At 49.6% G+C, this 20,779-nt stretch overlaps 1 protein-coding gene across 5 annotated transcripts in view; it reads right to left on the minus strand.

Moving 5' to 3' along the window:
- The window catches only part of KIF27 (kinesin family member 27), a 202,743-nt gene that overhangs the window by 32,652 nt on the left and 149,312 nt on the right, over positions 1–20,779 (minus strand). For all 5 annotated transcript variants that reach the window (XM_075318344.1, XM_075318353.1, XM_075318327.1 and 2 more), the window contains one exon: positions 5,792–6,007. In XM_075318344.1, coding sequence (XP_075174459.1) covers positions 5,792–6,007 — 216 coding nt within the window. The remainder of the gene's footprint in view (positions 1–5,791; positions 6,008–20,779) is intronic.

The following is a 20,779-nucleotide window of genomic DNA, read 5'->3' on the forward strand; positions in this document are numbered from 1 at the left end:
TATTTATGTGTGATACTTATTGAATTTACCTGCACAGACCCCCACCCCATTTTCAGCATAAAGACTTTTGGTCGACTTTTCTTGCTATACATGAGTCTTCATCTATATATATATAATTGCCTTATTCTGTCTGTCTGTCTGTCTGTCTGTCAGTCATGCTTCAAAATTGTGTCCTTCCGGTGACATTGTGTCCTTACGGTGACACAAAGCTGATTGGCCGCTGGGCTCGCCATGGCTCCGCCCCCCCACACCGATTGGCCGCTCGCCCAGGCTGCGCCCCCACACGGATTGGCCAGCCGCTCGCCCAGGCTCCGCCCCCCCACAGATTGGCCTCTCGCCCCGGCACCCTGCAGGCATTGGCAACTCGGCCACGCCACGCCCCGCCCCCCTCACACAATGGACGTTAGCTCTGCCCCCCCCCCGCGCATTCCCCGAACTGACACGGTCACGGCTCCCAGGTGAGTACTGTACAACACCCCCCCCCCACGGGAGCCCACATCAGCGTACGCCACCAGCCCAGCCGACACTTACCCTCGCATTGCTGGCCTTGCCGCCGTATGCTGGTGTGGGCTCCCGTGCGAGTGGGGGACGTGATGCGCTGGTAACCATCCTAGCATAGTTACCAGCACATCAAGGTCCTGCAGCGGCGGAAGATCCACACGCACACACATAACAGCACACACACATACACATACACACACATCAGATCACACTCACTCTTACACACACCTCACACACACCTCACACACACATCACATCGCATCCACACACTCACAGCATCCGGCGATATCGCTTGCTTCTCGGCCTCGATACTGTGCTGTTGTGACCTTCCAGGACCTGACGGAGGATCACATGGCCAGAAGCATGTGGTATCTCCGGATGTTGTGAATGTGAGCGCGTATGTGCGATATCGTCAGTGTCTGTGTGTGTGAGTGTATGCGATCGGGTGTGTGTGAGTGTATGCGATCGGGTGTGTGAGTGTCGGCAGAGGAGCACGGCGTGCTGGAGGAGGCTGGGAGCAGAGAGGCTGATCTTGGGGAAGGCTGGGAGGGGGAGGCTGATGCTGGGGGAGACTGGGAGAGGAAGGCTGATGCTGAAGGAGGCTGGGAGGGGGAGGCTGGGAGGAAGGAGGCTGGGAGGAGAGAGGCTGATCCTGGGGAAGGCTGGGAAGGGGAGGCTGATGCTGAGGGAGGCTGGAAGGAGAGAGGCTGATGCTGCGGGAGGCTGGAAGGAGAGAGGCTGAGACTGGGAGGAGAGAGGCTGATGCTGGGGAAGGCTGATGCTGAGGGAGGCTGGGAGGGGAAAGCTGATGCTGGGGAAGGCTGGGAGGACGGAGGCTGGGAGGAGAGAGGCTGATCCTGGGGAAGGCTGGGAGAGGGAGGCTGATGCTGGGGGAGGCTGGAAGGAGAGAGGCTGATGCTGGGGGAGGCTGATGCTGGGGGAGGCTGGGAGGAGAGAGGCTGATGCTGGGGAACGCTGGGAGGAGAGAGGCTGATGCTGGGGACAGAGAGGAGAGGCTGATGCTGGGAGGAGAGAGGCTGATGCTGGGATGAGAGAGGCTGATGCTGGGAGGAGAGAGGCTGATGCTGGGGGAGGCTGGGAGGGGGAGGATGATGCTGGTGGAGGCTGATGCTTGGGGAGGCTGATGCTGGGGGAGGCTGGAAGGAGAGAGGCTGATGCTGGTGGAGGCTGATGCTTGGGGAGGCTGATGCTGGGGGAGACTGGGAGGGGAAGGCTGATGCTGAGGGAGGCTGGGAAGGGGAGGCTGGGAGGAAGGAGGCTGGGAGGAGAGAGGCTGATCCTGGGGAAGGCTGGGAAGGGGAGGCTGATGCTGAGGGAGGCTGGAAGGAGAGAGGCTGATGCTGGGGGAGGCTGGAAGGAGAGAGGCTGAGGCTGGGAGGAGAGAGGCTGATGCTGGGGAAGGCTGATGCTGAGGGAGGCTGGGAGGGGAAAGCTGATGCTGGGGAAGGCTGGGAGGACGGAGGCTGGGAGGAGAGAGGCTGATCCTGGGGAAGGCTGGGAGAGGGAGGCTGATGCTGGGGGAGGCTGAGGCTGGGAGGAGAGAGGCTGATGCTGGGAGGAGAGAGGCTGATGCTGGGAGGAGAGAGGCTGATGCTGGGGGCAGAGAGGCTGATGCTGGGGGCAGAGAGGCTGATGCTGGTGCAGCATGGGGGATGGTGCACGATGGGGGGTGCGCAGCATGGGGGATGGAGCACGATGAGGAGTGCGCAGCATGGGGGATGGAGCACGTTTGGGAGTGCGCAGCATGGCGGATGGACCACGTTTGGGAGTGCGCAGCATGGCGAATGGAGCATGTTTGGGAGTGCGCAGCATGGCGGATGGAGCACGTTTGGGAGTGCGCAGCATGGCGGATGGAGCACGTTTGGGAGTGCGCAGCATGGCGGATGGAGCACGTTTGGGAGTGCGCAGCATGGCGGATGGAGCACGTTTGGGAGTGCGCAGCATGGCGAATGGAGCACGTTTGGGAGTGCGCAGCATGGCGGATGGAGCACGATGGGGGGTGCGCAGCATGGCGGATGGAGCACGATGGGAGGTGCACACCTCCCGCAACACACACAACACACCACACACACACTGGGAACCACAAACACCGCCCTACACAGACACCCACACACACAGACAACGCTGCACACACACAACACCCAACACACAAACACCGCGCCATACATAAATATACGCACATATCATGCAACACACACATTGCACAAAACATACCTCCCCCCAAAACACATCACACCCACACAAACCGTGCAATACATACACACACAACGCTACAGACACACAGCGCTCCACGAACAACGCAACACACGCAACACACACACAACACCGCTCTCACCCCCCGCCACACCTAGACAACACACAGAACATGTACAGCCCCTACACAAACACTTGGTAACTACACACGACAACATCTATATATATATATATAGATATATATAACAAAAATCATACATTAACTACACAATACGTAAATTCTAGAATACCCGATGCGTAGAATCGGGCCACCTTCTAGTCTTTTATATTTATGATTATTGTGTACTTAATAAATTATTTTTTTTAAATATTTCTGGAGGATTTTTTACCTTGGTATTGTAGGATTGATACCACTAATAATTATAGTAAATTGTTCCATACATCTGATTTATAACCCAAAGAAGTCCTCCACATATTAAACTAGTCTGTAGAATACAGTTAGGTCCAGAAATATTTGGACAGTGACACAAGTTTTGTTATTTTAGCTGTTTACAAAAACATGTTCAGAAATACAATTATATATATAATATGGGCTGAAAGTGCACACTCCCAGCTGCAATATGAGAGTTTTCACATCCAAATCGGAGAAAGGGTTTAGGAATCATAGCTCTGTAATGCATAGCCTCATCTTTTTCAAGGGACCAAAAGTAATTGGACAAGGGACTCTAAGGGCTGCAATTAACTCTGAAGGCATCTCCCTCGTTAACCTGTAATCAATGAAGTAGTTAAAAGGTCTGGGGTTGATTACAGGTGTGTGGTTTTGGATTTGGAAGCTGTTGCTGTGACCAGACAACATGCGGTCTAAGGAACTCTCAATTGAGGTGAAGCAGAACATCCTGAGGCTGAAAAAAAAGAAAAAATCCATCAGAGAGATAGCAGACATGCTTGGAGTAGCAAAATCAACAGTCGGGTACATTCTGAGAAAAAAAGAATTGACTGGTGAGCTTGGGAACTCAAAAAGGCCTGGGCGTCCACGGATGACAACAGTGGTGGATGATCGCCGCATACTTTCTTTGGTGAAGAAGAACCCTTCACAACATCAACTGAAGTCCAGAACACTCTCAGTGAAGTAGGTGTATCTGTCTCTAAGTCAACAGTAAAGAGAAGACTCCATGAAAGTAAATACAAAGGGTTCACATCTAGATGCAAACCATTCATCAATTCCAAAAATAGACAGGCCAGAGTTAAATTTGCTGAAAAACACCTCATGAAGCCAGCTCAGTTCTGGAAAAGTATTCTATGGACAGATGAGACCAAGATCAACCTGTACCAGAATGATGGGAAGAAAAAAGTTTGGAGAAGAAAGGGAACGGCACATGATCCAAGGCACACCACATCCTCTGTAAAACATGGTGGAGGCAACGTGATGGCATGGGCATGCATGGCTTTCAATGGCACTGGGTCACTTGTGTTTATTGATGACATAATAGCAGACAAGAGTAGCCGGATGAATTCTGAAGTGTACCGGGATATACTTTCAGCCCAGATTCAGCCAAATGCCGCAAAGTTGATCGGACGGCGCTTCATAGTACAGATGGACAATGACCCCAAGCATACAGCCAAAGCTAGGAGTTCATGAGTGCAAAAAAGTGGAACATTCTGCAATGGCCAAGTCAATCACCAGATCTTAACCCAATTGAGCATGCATTTCACTTGCTCAAATCCAGACTTAAGACGGAAAGACCCACAAACAAGCAAGACCTGAAGGCTGCGGCTGTAAAGGCCTGGCAAAGCATTAAGAAGGAGGAAACCCAGCGTTTGCTGATGTCCATGGGTTCCAGACTTAAGGCAGTGATTGCCTCCAAAGGATTCGCAACAAAATATTGAAAATAAAAATATTTTGTTTGGGTTTGGTTTATTTGTCCAATTACTTTTGACCTCCTAAAATGTGGAGTGTTTGTAAAGAAATGTGTACAATTCCTACAATTTCTATCAGATATTTTTGTTCAAACCTTCAAATTAAACGTTACAATCTGCACTTGAATTCTGTTGTAGAGGTTTCATTTCAAATCCAATGTGGTGGCATGCAGAGCCCAACTCACGAAAATTGTGTCACTGTCCAAATATTTCTGGACCTAACTGTAACTCCAATGGCCATTCACTTACTGTCAAACTAAAAAATAAACAAACTGTGGTTAGAAAGTGGCGTAATACAGAGCCGCAGAATCTCCAGCAATCAATAAGTGTTTAGGACAACCTCAAGGTGTTTTCTTGGATTTTCCAAAAAGGTAGTGAATGTTATAATATAAAGAAATGGCAATTACTTACCCTATAAACTCACTGCCGTTGTTCTGGGGAAGAAGCAAGAAAGTTTGGCCTCAGTGACCATGTTGCCATATACGTCACAAGACTGATGAAGCTAGTGATTGACTGCAGTGTTTACATGACTGATGGATGTAATTTCATCACTGTAGGATTGGCAGAAATTCAAGGGGTGAGCAAATGTTTTCCTTGTAATATGGCTGCTGGACACATTGTTGATGGGAGGTATGTATCACATAGGTTGTTATACTCTGTGATGCAAGCTCTAGTATACCTAGTACTAACAGTGTTGCTAGGACACGTCAGCACTGGGTTTTACGAGCTGCCGGAGAGATGGGCGGGTCTGGCTGCTCACATACCCCACCCTTGTAAGTGTCACATAATATAAAATGGGGACCATTAGCCTGAGAGGGTGTTTGTGTGTGGAGGTTGCTAAACCTCCAGTGGGACACCTGTGTAAAGGAAACGTGTCTTATCCTGAGAGGCAATTTGCAGCAAAACAGACTGTTTCCTATGTTTGAACCTTTATGTCGGAGAAAGGCTTCATTTATGTTTTCCTATGGAGCGGTTTATGCAGACTAAAAGTAAATCAGCTGGACTTTTTAAAGTAAATGGTTCCTGTGATACCTCAACCAACACCCGAGTCAGAAACTTTACATCCTATATAACGCTTCCTACTTTAAGACCAATTTTGTAATATCCCAGAATCTCTTGTAAAGTTGTTCTACAAGAGAATTTTAGAGTACAAGCATACCTCTGGTGATAGCACAGTGCCATTTTTAAGTTTTTCATCCAGGCTGTCCCTTCTGAGTAGGAGATGATCCCGCTCCTTCTGCAGAGCTTTGACCGCCTCAGAAGCCTTCTCCTGCTCCTCACTGTTACCGCTGTGCAGTTTCTTACTTTTGTCTGTAAGCTCATTTTCTAATGCATTTAGGCGTGTGGATAATTTCAACTTATCGCTGTTCAAAGCCTGAAAAAATAGGAGGGTAGCAATGTTTGAGCGCATACAATTCACATACAGTATACGTGTATATTAATTGATTAAAAGTGAAATAAGACTGCAAAGGATATTCAATGTATCACCTAAAAATAGGAACAAAAAGTATACAATGTCAAATTCAGGAGAACAGAGGTATTTACTGGGGAACAAAATGAAATATTTATGGCAAGTGACAGGTCCTCTTTAACCTCTTCCAGTCCTGGCCAAATTCAGTTTTTTCATTGTTTCCTCAACTTCTTTCAAGAACTTTTTTTATTTTTCCATCCCAATAGCCATTTTTGGGCTTGTTCTTTGTGGAACGAGTTATATTTTTGAATGACACCATTCATGTTGTGAGGTGTACTGGAAAATGGGAAAAAAAATTCCAACTGTATAAAAATTTTGAAAAAAAAGAGCAATTCTGCAATTGTTATTTGGGCTTTTATTTAACCGCTTTGTTTTTTTGTGCTCAAAGTTGAAATTTTTATTGATTCCATTTTATGATAGATATGATATTTTGATTGCCTCTTATTGCATTGTACTGCAGTGTTGCGGCAGCGGAAAATACGTAATTCAAGCATTTTGATTTTATCTTGTTAAATTGGTTTCCAATTGGATTCAATTATTTTATATTTTGATATTTTTAATTTCTTTATTTTAATGAGGGAAAAGGGCTGTAATTTGAACTTCTACAGTATTTGTTATGCGGGCTTTACACGAGACGATATGTCGTCGGGGTCACGGTTTTCGTGACGCACACCCGGCATAGTGCACGACGTCTTCTCGTGTGACACCTCTAAGCGACGCAGTATCGCTCACAAATCGTGACTCGTGTACTCGTCGTTAACTTTCATAATCTCGTTTATTTTCATTGGTGCAGGTTGTTCATCGTTTCCGTGGCATCACACGTTGCTCCGTGTGACACCACGGGAACGATGAACACAGCGTACCTGCGTCCCACGGCACCCGCCTGCCTAATGGAAGGAAGGAGGTGGGCGGGATATTTACATCCCGCTCATCTCCGCCCCTCCGCTTCTATTGGCTGGCTACCGTGTGACGTCGCTGTGACGCCGAACGTCCCTCCCACTTGAGGAAGTGGACGTTCGTCGCCCACAGCAAGGTCGTCCGGAAGGTAAGTATGTGTGACGGGGGTTAAACGAGTTTGTGCGCCACGGGCAGCGATTTGTCCGTGATGCAAAAACGATGGGGGCGCGTACGATCGATTGTGAAATCGCACAATCGGTCGTCCCGTGTAAAGTAGGCTTTAGTCCCCTCATGAGAGATGAACTTGCAATCCTATGATCGCTTATAAATACTACAGTACTGCTATGTATAGAAAAATCACCTTCTTCTAAGAATTCCAGCCATGGACAGGCTTTCAGAGGAGTACAGTCATGACTGATCCAGGGATCTGCAGACGACCTCCGTGCCATCATGGCAACCCATCGGTGCCCTGTGATCATGTCACGTGCGCTGTAAATGACGGTGTCATGGATTGACAGCAGCATTTAACAGGTTAACAGCAACTTCATATGCAGCTGTTAGAGGCAGGCGATGGCGGTCGCCTAGCAGGGCATGTGAGAGGACAAAGACACCGCAGCTTCTGCCGAGCATCTAGCAAATCCCTGCTACAGGACCCGTAATTACACCCCAAAAGTAACCTGGCTGCAGCTGGAAGACCAACTGCCTTGACTGACACTCACCGCCGCTGCAATGGCCAGGAGAGGGCCGAAAAAGCCGGCAGGAGATACAGAGCGGCAGATCTAAGATGGCGCCACGGGCAGTGAGGTACAGAGGAGGGATGATGGTGCAGACACTGAGGAGTTTCGGAGGCAGGCTGCAACCAGGCTGGAGCGCTTCGCCCACTCAGAGAGCTGCGAGACTCACCGGGAGATAGGAGGTGAGCTGGATGACAGTCCGGGGCATGGAGGAAGCACAGCAAGGAGTGAGGAGAAGGGGTGGCCAGACAGGAGTGGTGGAAAAGCTGGAAATCAGGCCTGCACAGGGATGGCAGATCCCAGGCTGGGAGGTCAGGGGAGCAGCTCTGCGTGCTGCCTGTCCCTGAGGAGCCCACACTTAAGGACATTCTAATGGCTGTGATGCAGTGCAATACATACATCACTGAGGTCACTCAGCAGCTGGGGAGCCTCAGAGAAGACATGTTATCATGTCAAGTTACATGAGGTGAAGAAGAGAACAGGAGAAGTGGAGCAGAGAGTCAGTGTTATGGAGGACCGTATGGCAGGGGCTGACAGATGGGCAGAGCTCAGCACAGCAAATAGCAGCACTTCTGGCAAAGACAGACAACCTGGAAAACAGGTCGAGGCGTAATAATCGGAGACTAATTGACATATCAGGAGAAAAGGGAAGGCTCATCTCCAACCAAATTCTTTGCGCAATGGCTGAAATCTAAAATTGTAGCCGAACATATTACTGCCCTCTGCCTCCTGGACACCCACAGCGACCTGTCCTAGCCAAAATATTACACTACAGGGACAGAGATAACATCCTGAAGCATGTCAGAGGACCTGACTATTATTGGCTCCAAGATCTCGATCTTTCCTGATTATTCTATAGAACTGCAAAAGCAAAGCGCCAAGTTTATTGACATCAAGAGAAGGTTGCAGCAGCTAAATGTGGTGCATTCAATGATGTACCCGGCGAAGCCTAGAGTGGTGGCGGGACGAACTGTGTACTTTTTTCTGGATCCTACAGAGGCACTACGGTGGCTACATGGCAACGAGCAAAACCTGCGGCGGGAAGACCGTGAAGGGGGAGCTGGAGACTGAGTTTTGGGGATACTCTACCTCCCACCTCATCCACTGGAATAGTTGAAGGAACCTACTTTGTGGTTGTTGTTTTTTCAACCCTTTTTTTGGACACTAGCTGGAGGAGGTTGGCTAATACTAAAGATGGGAGGAGCTGGAGATATGGTTCTGCAACAGGACTTTACAGTTTACAATGGAATCCCAATGTACAGTATCTGGACAACATGATCCGTCAAGGGGGGATAGAGAGGGGCATCCCCCCCTCTCTTTTTTTTTGTTTCTCTCTCTCTTTTTTTTTTCTCTCTTTCCCGTTTCTTTTCTTCCCCCTTTCTCTTAGGGACATTGCGAAGATATGACAGGACTGCTGTACAGATCACAGGAAAAGCTAGGTACCATACACAAAAAGGAGACGGAGACTGTCTCTTTCTCCCAAGGCCCTTTTTCTCCTTCTGTTGATGGCCAATAGGGCCCTGTTTTTGTTGGAGGAGGAATATTGGCGAATGACGGATACGGTACCTGGTGGAATGGCTAAAGCAATATTGTGCCCTCTGTCCCAGTTGAAAAGGAGACTGGTGGCAATGATTTTTTATATGTTTATTGTTGGGGGTAAGGGTAGGGGGTGGGTCGGACAGTCGACAGTCTCATATGATTCATAAAGGGGTTTTAGTGCTGCATTTATCCTCTGGCTTGCAATATGACGGGACGCATAAAATTAATTAGAAGGAATGTTAGGGGTCTGGCCTCTAGCATTAAAAGGCAGGCTGTATTCCAATTTCTATGGGCACAAAAACCTGATCTGATTTGTTTGCAGGAAACACATATGGTACTGGAGACTTTAATAATATTCCAAACTCTCATGAGATACGGAAAGTGGGAGGAAATTGTATGCCCTTTGGTAACTTGCTTAAGGAAACAGTGCTTATTGACTTGTGGAGGACTCGGCACAAGAGATATAATAATACTCCTGCTATTTGGCTATGTTTTCATCCCGCTCACATATACATTTGGCCTTAGGTAATGAAGCAATGCAAGGATTGGTAGTGGGAGCCAAATACTTCCCTAGAACGATGTCAGACCACTCGCCCTTATGTGTAGAACTGGATCTTGGGGAACCAAAGAACCAGGGTAGGGAGTTATGGAAATTAAACCCCTTTTGGCTGCAGTTGGTGGAAGGAGGTGGTATTGGAGAGGGTCTTCGGGAATATCTTAAGGCCCCGTCACACGCAGCGATATCACTAGCACGCGTACCCGCCCCCGTCGTTTGTGCGTCACGGGCAAATCGTGGCCGTGGCGCACAATATCGTTAGGAGCCGTCACACGGACTTACCTGCCTAGCGACGTCGCTGTTGCCGGCGAACCGCCTCCTTTCTAAGGGGGCGGTTCGTGCAGCGTCACAGCGGCGTCACTAAGCGGCCTCCCAATAGAAGCGGAGGGGCGAAGATTAGCGGCAGTAACATCCCGCCCACCTCCTTCCTTCCTCATTACCGGTGGCCACAGGTAAGCTGTAGTTCGTCGTTCCCGAGGTGTCACACATAGCAATGTGTGCTGCCTCGGGAACGACGAACAACCAACGTCCTCAACAATCAACTATTTTTGGAAAATGAACGACGTGTCAACGATGGATTATATGGTATTTTCCATCATTAACGGCCGCTCGTTGGTGTCACACGCAACGACGTCGCTAACGATGCCGGATGTGTGTCACGGAATCCGTGACACCGGCGATATATGATTAGATACGTCGCTGCGTGTGACGGGGCCTTTAGGTTTAATGAAGACTCGGCATCTATTGGGATGGTTTAGGATGCTATCTTAGGTGATTTATATATAAGAAGTATTTCAAGAATTAAATCGGAGGCAAAGAGGCAGGATCAGCTTGCATTTCAGGAATTGGGGGAGGCAGAGAACGCTCTGATATCGGACCCAACGCCGGCGACGCAGGTTAGAATGAAGGCGGCTCAAAAAAATGATCACCAAATTGACTCTATAGGCGGCGGAAAGAAAGAAAATGTTTCAAACTATTTAGTCCTTTGAAAACGGGGAGCAGGCCGGTCATTTATTGTCGGTGATAGCTGCAGCACAGAGAGAATCGGCATAAATTCCCTGCCTGCAGACAGTGGAAGGGGCAGTAGTTACTGATATTCCTGATATTCTCAAAGTGCTGGGGGCATTCTACTCTGACTTGTACTCCACTAAGGTGCATGGAATCCTGAATAGAGCCCAAGTGCCAGTCCTCAAGAAAATCCAGGGAGTTGCTGGATGAGCAGTTTGATCTGGAGAAACTGGAAGTAGCCCTGAGTGACATGGCGAATGATAAGGCGCCAGCGGTGGACGGATTTCCTACTGAAGTATACAAGCAACATGGAGGTTTTGCTGCCTGTGCTGCTTAAGGTCTACAATTCCTGTCTGGAGGGGGGAGAGTTGTTACTGTCGATACAGGAGGCAATAATTGTGGTATTCCCTAAAAAGGATAAATTATTGAATGTTCTTAGTGAGAGGAACAAAATTATAATCTTGTGATACCTCTTAATGGCTAAGTAAAATAAAAAAAAGTGATGTTACAAAGCAAGCTTTCGAGACATCTCAGGTACCTTCATCAGGCATGGTATGACAAAATATCTGAAGAAAAACAAATATATGCACAAACAGAGCAGAGAAATGGCATAATAAAAGACATTTAAATAAACAAACACTGAGCTTAGAAAGTGAATCCTTAATTAGCTTTGATTAGTGATGTGAGAGTTTTATTGTCCCAATACACTTGTAAAGCTGGGTTTACACACTGCAACATCTCAAACGACATCGCTGTAACGTCACCGGTTTTGTGACGCAATAGCGATGTTGTTTGCGATGTTGCAGTGTGTGAAACCTATCAGCGACCTGGCCCCTGCTGTGAAGTTGCTGATCGCTACAAATCGTTCAGGACCATTCCTAGGTCCTTTGTTTCCCGCTGTGCAGCATGCATTGCTACAAAGTTTCAGTGTGTGAAAGACTTTGCAGCGACTTTGTTAGCAACTTCCCTTTCAAAAAGCTGCTTATCAACGTCCCCAACAACCAGCTAGGTCGCTCTGCAGGTCCGGATCGCTGTTGAGTTGTTGGCCAGGTTTGCCTGTTTGACAGCTCACCAGCGACTCAACAGAGACTTAGGGAGGTCGCTGTTACGTCACAAAACCGGTGACGTTACAGCGATGTCCTTTGCGATGTTGCAGTGTGTAAACCCAGCTTAACTAAGGCTGCTTTCACACTACGTTTTTTTAACATGCGTCCTGAACGTTTTTTAATGCAAAAACGGATCCAGTGCAAATGCGTTTTCATTTCAATGCATTTGCAATGGACTCGCGTCAACATGCGTTCACCTGCGTTTGCGTGCGTTATAGTGAGGATCCAGCGACTTGCAGTTTTTTAACATTTTTCAAAAACGCTACTTGTAGCGTCCAAATACTGCAAATTGCTAGATCCTGACTATACTGCATGCAAACGCATGTGAACGCTGGCATGCTGATAAGACAGGATCCTGCTTGCCCTACTGAGTATGCCCAGAAACCAGCCTGGCGTGATCAGTCTCTCTCTCCCCCTCCCTCTCTGTCTCTCTCCCCCTCCCTGTCCCTCTCCTCTCTCTCCCCCGCCTGAGAGCTGCGGACACTCGTAACCAAGATAAATAATCGGGTAACCAAGCAAAGCGCTTCTCTAAGTTACCCGATGTTTACGTTGGTTACATGTGCAGGGAGCAGGCAGCCCTGCTCCTAGCAGCTGCGGATGCTCGTAACCAAGGTAAATATCAGGTATCCAAGCAAGTCACCTGATGTTGACCTTGGTTACGAGCCTCTGCAGCTGTCAGAAGATGGCTCCCAGTCTATCACGTTCAGTTTCCACTGACTCCCGATCACATGACTCCAATGCCCGCCCATAAACTTAAAGTGACAGGATCCTGCAAAATAACACATGCGTTTGCATGCGTTTTTTGCTGTAAAAGCAGGATCCACTTTTACAGCAAAAAAACGTTCATGAAGCATGTTAAAAAAACGTAGTGTGAAAGCAGCCTAAAAAGGATAAGGACCCTAGTTTGCCAGCATCATATAAACTGATATCTTTATTAACGGTAGATGTAAAACTTCTCGCTAAAATGGTTGAGAATAGGCTCACCAAAGTCATTACATCCTTAACCCTTTCAGCCCCAGAGCGTTTTCCGTTTTTGCGGTTTTGTTTTTTGCTCACCTTCTTCCGAGAGCCGTAACTTTTTGAGGGCTTGTTTTTTGTGGGCAACCTCAGTTTTAGTACACAAACAGTAGGAGAAAAAGCCAGTAAAAACTTATCTCAACAGAGGAACATGAGAAAAAAAGAGTCATAACCAAATAAGGTACTGAGAGAACCAAGTCCCAACAGGGCAACAGGGTGGGTGCTGTGTCCCCCAATGATGGCTAAGAGAAAATTATTTTACGGTGAGTACACAAAAATCCGTTTTTCTCTGACGCCTCATTGGGGGGACACAGGACCATGGGACGTCCTAAAGCAGTCCATGGGTGGGAAAAATAAAAACAAGACAATGCAACCAAGGACTAGGAACCAGTCCCAGACAGCCTAGAGCACCTACTGAGAGAGGTGTTCTACTACCTTTTGCAGAATTTTCCTACCCAGATTTGCCTCAGCTGAAACCTGGATATGGACTCTGTAATGCTTTGAAAACGTAGGTAGGCTAGACCAGGTCGCAGCCTTACACACCTGTTCCACTGAAGCCTGATGCCGAATGGCCCACGAAGCGCCAACTGCTCGCGTGGAATGAGCCCGCAGCCCACTAGGAATGGGCTTGAGTTGCAAGCGGTAGACTTCCTGGATCGCAGAGCGAATCCAGCGAGCCAGAGTCGCCTTTGAAGCTGCCTGTCCCTTCTTAGGCCCCTCAGGAATGAGGAACAAAGAATCCGTTTTCCTAAAGGGGGCTGTCCTGGATATGTAATATCTGAGAGCTCTGACAAGGGTCTAACGAATGCAGAGACCTTTCCACCCTATGAACTGGGTGTGGACAAAATGAAAGGTAGAACAATGTCCTCGTTCAAATGAAACGGGGTAGGAACCTTTGGAAGAAAATCCGGAAGGGGGCGCAGAACCACCTTGTCCTGGTGAAAGATCAGAAAAGGCTTGTGGCAAGAGAGTGCTGCCAACTCCGAAGCCCATCTGATGGATGTAATTGCCACCAGGAATGTTACCTTCCAGGACAGAAGAGCAAGGGAGGATTCCTTAAGAGGTTCAAAGGGAGACCTCTGGAGACCGTCCAGAACGAGATTGAGGTCCCATGGGTCCAGCGGCCGTTTGTACGGGGGAACTAGATGGGAAACGCCCTGGAGGAAGGTCTTGACTTGCGTTTTTTGAGCCAGGCGGCATTGGTAGAAGATTGAGAGCGCTGAGATCTGCCCTTTAAGGGAACTGAGAGCCAACCCCGCTTGCAAGCCAGACTGTAGAAAGTCGAGAATTCTTGGGATGGCCAGAGGCATAGGCTGCACGTTAGTTTCCCTGCACCATGAAAGGAAGATTTTCCACGTACGGTGGTAATTGCGGGATGAAGCAGGCTTTCGGGCGCTGATCATGGTGGAAATAACCGCAGAGGAGAATCCCGCTCTTGTTAATACCCAGGTCTCAATGGCCATGCCCTCAGCTTCAGGGCTCTGGAGTTCAGATGGGAAATCGGCCCTTGGGTCAGCAAGTCTGGGATGTCTGGAAGGTGCCACAGTACGTCTGCGAGCATTGTTCTAATTCGGCGTACCAGGCGCGCCTGGGCCAGTCCGGTGCTATCAGTATCACCGGGACTCCCTCTGCCTTGATCTTCCTGATTACCCGCGGCAGCAGGGGTAGAGGTGGAAATATGTAAGCCAGGCGGAAGTGGTGCCAGAAGCAGACTAGAGCATCCACGCCGATGGACTGCGGGTCGCGTGACCTGGCTATGAACGCGGGTACCTTTGCGTTCAACCTTGAGGCCATTAGATCCACGTCTGGTGTGCCCCAGCGAGTGCAGATGTGTAGAAACACTTCTGGGTGGAGAGACCATTCTCCGGCGGCCAGGCCCTGGCGACTTAGAAAGTCTGCTGCCCGGTTCTCTACCCCCGGTATGTGTACCGCTGATATCACTGACCCCGTCGATTCGGCCCAGCTGAGGATCTTGTGGGCCTCGAGATAAGCCGCTTTGCTGCGGGTGCCCCCCTGCCGATTGATATAGGCTACAGCTGTCGCATTGTCCGATTGGACTCGAATCTGACGACCCGCTAGCAGAGGGCAGAACGCCCTGAACGCGAGGAAGATCGCGCAGATTTCCAGGATGTTTATGGGTAGGGAAGACTCCTGGGGCGTCCAACGTCCTTGAACAGTGTGGTGCCGGTACACTGCTCCCCAGCCTAGGAGGCTGGCGTCCGTGGTCAGGACCAGCCAGTTCACTGGGAGAAAAGATCTCCCCTTCGATAGGGATGAGGACCGAAGCCACCAGCGGAGTGCGTACCTGACTGAAGGCGTCAGGTGAAGATGTCTGTCCAGGGAGAATGGGCTCTTGTCCCAGGCCGCTAGAAGGGCTAGGTGCAGTGGGCGGAGGTGCAGTTGAGCAAAGGGTACTGCTTCCATAGCCGCCACCATCCTGCCGAGTACCTTCATGCTGAATCGAATGGAGCGAGACGGAGGACGTAGAAGGCAGCGTACCGCTCGTTGAAGAGCGATCGCCCTGTCCAGGGAGAGGTAGATCAATCCCCGATGTGTGTCCAGGGACATGCTCAGGAAGGTGATGGATCGTGATGGAATCGGGGATGATTTGTCTAGATTCACTAGCCACCCTAAGCGGGACAGTGTGTCCACAGTGATCTGTACGCTGGTTAAGCAGTCGGGGAAGGAGGGGGCCTTGATGAGGAGGTCGTCCAAGTAAGGGAGAACGACTACTCCCCTGGCGTGAAGGACGCTCATGGCGGCCGCCATGACTTTGGTGAAGACCCTTGGTGCAGTGGCAAGGCCGAAGGGTAGAGCTACGAATTGAAAGTGGGTGTCCTGAACTGCGAAGCGGAGGAACTTTTGGTGATCTGGGGCGATGGGTATGTGCAGGTATGCGTCCTTGATGTCTATGGAGGCGAGGAATTCCCCGTCGACCATGGATGCAATAATGGACCTTAGGGACTCCATTTTGAATCTCCGTACGTGCACATGTTTGTTCAGGTGTTTGAGGTCCACGATGGGTCGAACTGACCCATCCTTTTTGGGGACCACAAAGAGGTTGGAATAAAAACCTCTGAACTTCTCGTCGTCCGGGACAGGTATTATCACTCCTGCTGTTTGGAGCGAGTGGATTGCTGAGTAAAAAGCTTCGCGTCGTTTTCGAGTCTTTGGGGGGTTTGAGAGAAGGAACCGACTCGGGGGTCGGGTCCGAAATTCTATGTGGTAACCGGAAGACACAAGGTCTCGCACCCATTTGTCGTCTAAGGTGGCAGCCCAGGTGTGTTGAAAGAGCCGCAGTCGACCTCCTACAATGAGTGTGTCTTCTGGGGCGCCGAAGGAGTCATGAGGGGGGAAAACGTCGTGGATGAGTCTCCCTAGTCCTGGACTGTTTCGGTCTAGGCTGCCATGATGAAGTGGGTTTCGGGGAGAGCTGAGATTTGTCGGACCCTGCGTAGTCCGCGGCTGGTGGCGGGGACAGCACGGGATGTCGACCACCCAAATGAGTTCCGAAAGGAGCGGAACGAGGACTGTGGACGTCTGGTGAAGGTTGTCCTGGACTTCAGCTGGGGGAGGGAGGTACTCATTCCTCCCGTGGCGTCAGAAATGAGCTAGTCCAGACCTTCGCCAAACAATCGGTCTGGAAAAAAGGGAAGGCCCGTGAGAGACTTCTTGGAGGCAGAATCCGCTCGCCATTGTCGGAGCCAGAGAGCTCTACGGATGGCTATAGTATTTGAGGCGGCAAACGCTGCGCAGGTAGCAGCGTCCATGGAGGCCTGCATGAGGTACTTCGCCGCAGCGGCAATTTGAGCTGTTACCTCTGTGAAGGTATGAGTGAACTGGGATTCCTCAAGCGAAGTGTTGAGGGATTCTGCCCAGACCGAGATCGCCTTTGCGACCCACACAGAGGCAAAGGAGGGCGAGAGGGAGGAACCCGCAGCCTCAAAAGCAGAGCGGGCGAGGTGCTCCACCTGTCTGTCTCTCGGGTCCTTGATGGAGGAACCATCGGGTAAAGACAGGAGCGTCTTTGTGGCAAGGCGGGAGACCGGGGGGTCGACCGAGGGCGGATCGGCCCAGCCCTTAGGGGCAGGTGAGGCAAAAGGGTACCGGGACTCCGTGAGTTTTCGGTTACCGAAGCGCCTGTCAGGCTTCTCCCTTTTCTTTGTGAGGATATCCTGAAACTCTGGGTGATCAGCGAAAACCTTTTGGGGTTTTCTTGCCCTCTTAAAGGAGACCGCATGGTCCGTGGTAGTGGATGGGGGATCTTCCACTTGCAGAGTTTGGTTGATTGCTGCTATAAGGGAGTCTATTGCAGTTTGATCATCTGGGGAGGATGAAACCAAGGAATCCTCTTGGTACAAACAGCATTCTCCCTCCTCCAGCTCTTCAGAAGCTGTGGTGCGTGTGGGAGAGCCTGCCATGTGTGCTCCCGAGGGAGAGCCCTGAGAGAGTGCTGGAGACACCCGGCCGTGTGCTCTTTTCCTGATCCCTGCAACCGGTGAAGCATGGGCCCGGATTACCTCAGAAGGATCCTCCATAGGGGTATCCTCAGGCTGCGTTCCGTCCAGGGGCCCAGAAGGGTGTGGAGGACGACACTGCATAGCCAGAACCAGGTTCTGTGACAGTTTTTCCATGGATTGGGACAGAAACTGTGCCCATTCCGGTGGGCTGGGAGCCCTAGGCTCTGGGCTGACGGTTGCGGCGGTGGTGGCGGGGGGGCCTTGGGGGGCTATAGGGGCACAGGAACCACAGAGAGAAGAGGTGTATTTACGTGGTAGCTCAGCGTGGCAGGCAGTGCGGGCTGAATAGTAGACTATGTGAGACTTAGCGCTCTTAGTGCCCTTAGAAATCTGCATGTTCCTAATAGGAGTATGCCAGGAGGGGGAGCAATGGTCAGCAGAGCTACAAGTGAAGCAAGTGCCTCACCAGAATCAGCCGATGGCCCTGCGTCCTCAGGAAGGAGTAAACTTTGTGGAGATCTTCGCACGCTTTTCTGGGTGGGGGGGATTATCGCGGCCGTGGGGGGGCGGGGCTTAGCGCTAAAAGAGCGCCAAGAATAAGTCAGTGTGCCCCCGATGCTGTCGGTAGCAAAAAAAGGGCCGGGAAGGGAGCTCTGTGACATCTCCCTCCAGTCAGCACACAGCTTGTCACCGGAGGATAATCTCTGCTGGGTTTACTGCAATCAGAGGACGCAGCTAAAGCAAATAAACAGAGTAAACAGACCCCCCCCCCCCCCCCCCCCCGCCACCTGTAAATTATCTGTGCAGGATTCTTTGCAAACAGCGAGGGACTTCCCCCCTCCTCCAGCCAGCAAGCTAGAGAAAAAATTAACGCTGTGTGTTCAGGATCCCTGGGGCTCTCCTCCTTGCAATCAGCAAGGGACTTCACCGTCTTTTCTCCCTTTGTCTGGGAAACCAGTCAGGGGGGATCTCACCTTAAACGCTGCCTCAGTCCAGGCAGTGGGATATAGCAGAGTCAGCCTGCTGTGTCCGGTCACACAGTGCAATATTCAACTCAGAGCCTGCAAAGAGGGGCTGAGGAATTGTGCTTCTGCCCTGGGCTCTGGAAAAATCGGTGTCTGTGGGACCCGTCGTCCAGTGAGATGCAGCCCAGGATCCAGCGTCGCAGGAGGGGGTACGTGGAGGCAGCACTCCGTGTTCCCGCCCGTTAATGGTATTGGGAGATCGGTCCCAAAAGGAAACCGTTGCCCTCAAAAAAATAACAAAACCTTGAAAGATGTGCCTCCTACAGACACTAAGCTAAAACTGAAGTTGCCTGGCCTGGCCAGGGGGTGTATACTGCAGAGGAGGAGCTATGCTTTTGCATCTACTTAGTGTCCTCCTATGGATAGGCAGCATAACACCCATGGTCCATGGTCCTGTGTCCCCCAATGAGGCGTCAGAGAAAAGTGTGATCGCACAATAGTTTTTGGATGTTTTATTCACCGTGTTCACTATATGGTAATAACTGATGTGTCGTTGTGATGCCTGAGGTCGGTGCGAGTTTGTAGACACCAAACATGTATAGGTTTACTTGTATCTAAGGGGTTAAAAAAAATTCACAAGCTTGTCCAATAAAAGTGGTGTATGTTTTGCGCCATTTTCCGAAACCCATAGCGTTCTCATTTTTTGGGATCTATGGCTCAGTGACGGCTTATTTTTTGTGTCTCGAGCTGACATTTTTAATGGTACCATTTTTGCGCAGATGCTACGTTTTGATCGCCTGTTATTGTATTTTGCGTAAAACTTGCGGCGACCAAAAAACGTAATTTTGACTTTTGGAATTTTTTTGCCACTACCAATCAGATTAATTGATTTTATATTTTGATAGATCGGGCAATTCTGAACGCGGCGATACCAAATATGTGTATATTTTTTATTTTTTTAACCTTTTAATTTTCAATGGGGTGATTTGAACTTTTAGGGGGTTTTTTTAAAACTTTTTTTTTTATTTTACTAGTCCCCCTAGGGGGCTATATCAATCAACAATGTGATCGCTCTGCACTATCTGCTGATCACAGCTACACAGCTGTAAACAACAGATAAGCTCACTTTCTGATTCACTCGGCTCTGGGCCGAGTGAAATCGAAAGTGACACATGATAGCTACAGGCATCATCACATGACCCTGTGCTACCATGGCAACCACCGAAAGTCACGTGATCATGCACGTGACTTCCGGTGGGGGCGGCGGTAAGTGTAAATAATGGCCGCGCGCATATACATCTCGCTGCTAGACTTTGGCAGCGAGATGTAAGGGGTTAAATGTTGCGGGTGGAATGCGATTCCACTCGTAACATGCAGGCACACGTTAGCTGTTGAAAACAGCTGATATGTGCACGGATCGCCGCAACCTGCCCATGGCAGGGGGCGGGGATTAACCTCACACGATCCATGACGGATATATCTGTCATGGGTCGTGAAGGGGTTGATACACCCGGACCAGTTGGGGTTTATGCCCAACAAATCCAAGGCGACCAACCGTAGGAGATTATATCTAAATATGCAAATACTGGCGGAAAATAGGGGGCAGCGGGTGATCCTCTCCTTAGATGCTGCCAAAGCTTTTGACAGCGTGGTGTGGGGGTATTCATGGGCCACAATGCAGCAGATGAGCTTTGGTGACGTATTTATTTGGTGGGTATAATTATTATACCCTAAAGCTAGAATCAGGGCGAATGGGTGTATGTCAGACAAATTTTCTCTTTACTGTGGTATGAGATAGGGGTGCCCTCAATCCCCCTTATGACAACTGTCAGAGAGGATGCATTTCGAACCCAATGGCTCTTAGTCTAGTCGAGACTGACTAAGAGCCATTGGGTTCGAAATGCATCCTCTCTGACAGTTGTTTATACCCTGTTTGGACCTTTTTTTATATGGATTTTAATTTGATTTAATAAAATTTTTGGATTTTAATATCCCTTGGACTTTGTTGCTGGATTACCCCCTGTCTACAATCTGGATTGCCAGTATACCCTTTCCATTGCACGAGTCCTGGATACGGTGACCCCTCCTTTGGCTACAGGTGAGCGGATACCAATCTTTCTTTTTGACCCCGATATTGCCCTGGGCTGGTAAGTATGACGATCCTGGGATGGGGGGGGTCTGCTTTTTGTGGGGGGGTAAACTTACCCCAACCATGTCTCCTCGAGAATAAGACACCCCCTGAAAATAAGACATAGTGCTTTTTTCAGGGCAAAAAAAAATATAAGGCATTGTCTTATTTTCGGGGAAACAGGGTAGTACCTCTCACAAATGGTGGAGGGAAATGTGTACAAAACTTTCGAGGGGTTACTAAAGGACTACCCATTGGGGCACAGT

This window comes from Anomaloglossus baeobatrachus, chromosome 1 (assembly GCF_048569485.1).
Source record: "Anomaloglossus baeobatrachus isolate aAnoBae1 chromosome 1, aAnoBae1.hap1, whole genome shotgun sequence".
Classification (NCBI taxonomy): Eukaryota; Metazoa; Chordata; class Amphibia; order Anura; family Aromobatidae; genus Anomaloglossus; species Anomaloglossus baeobatrachus.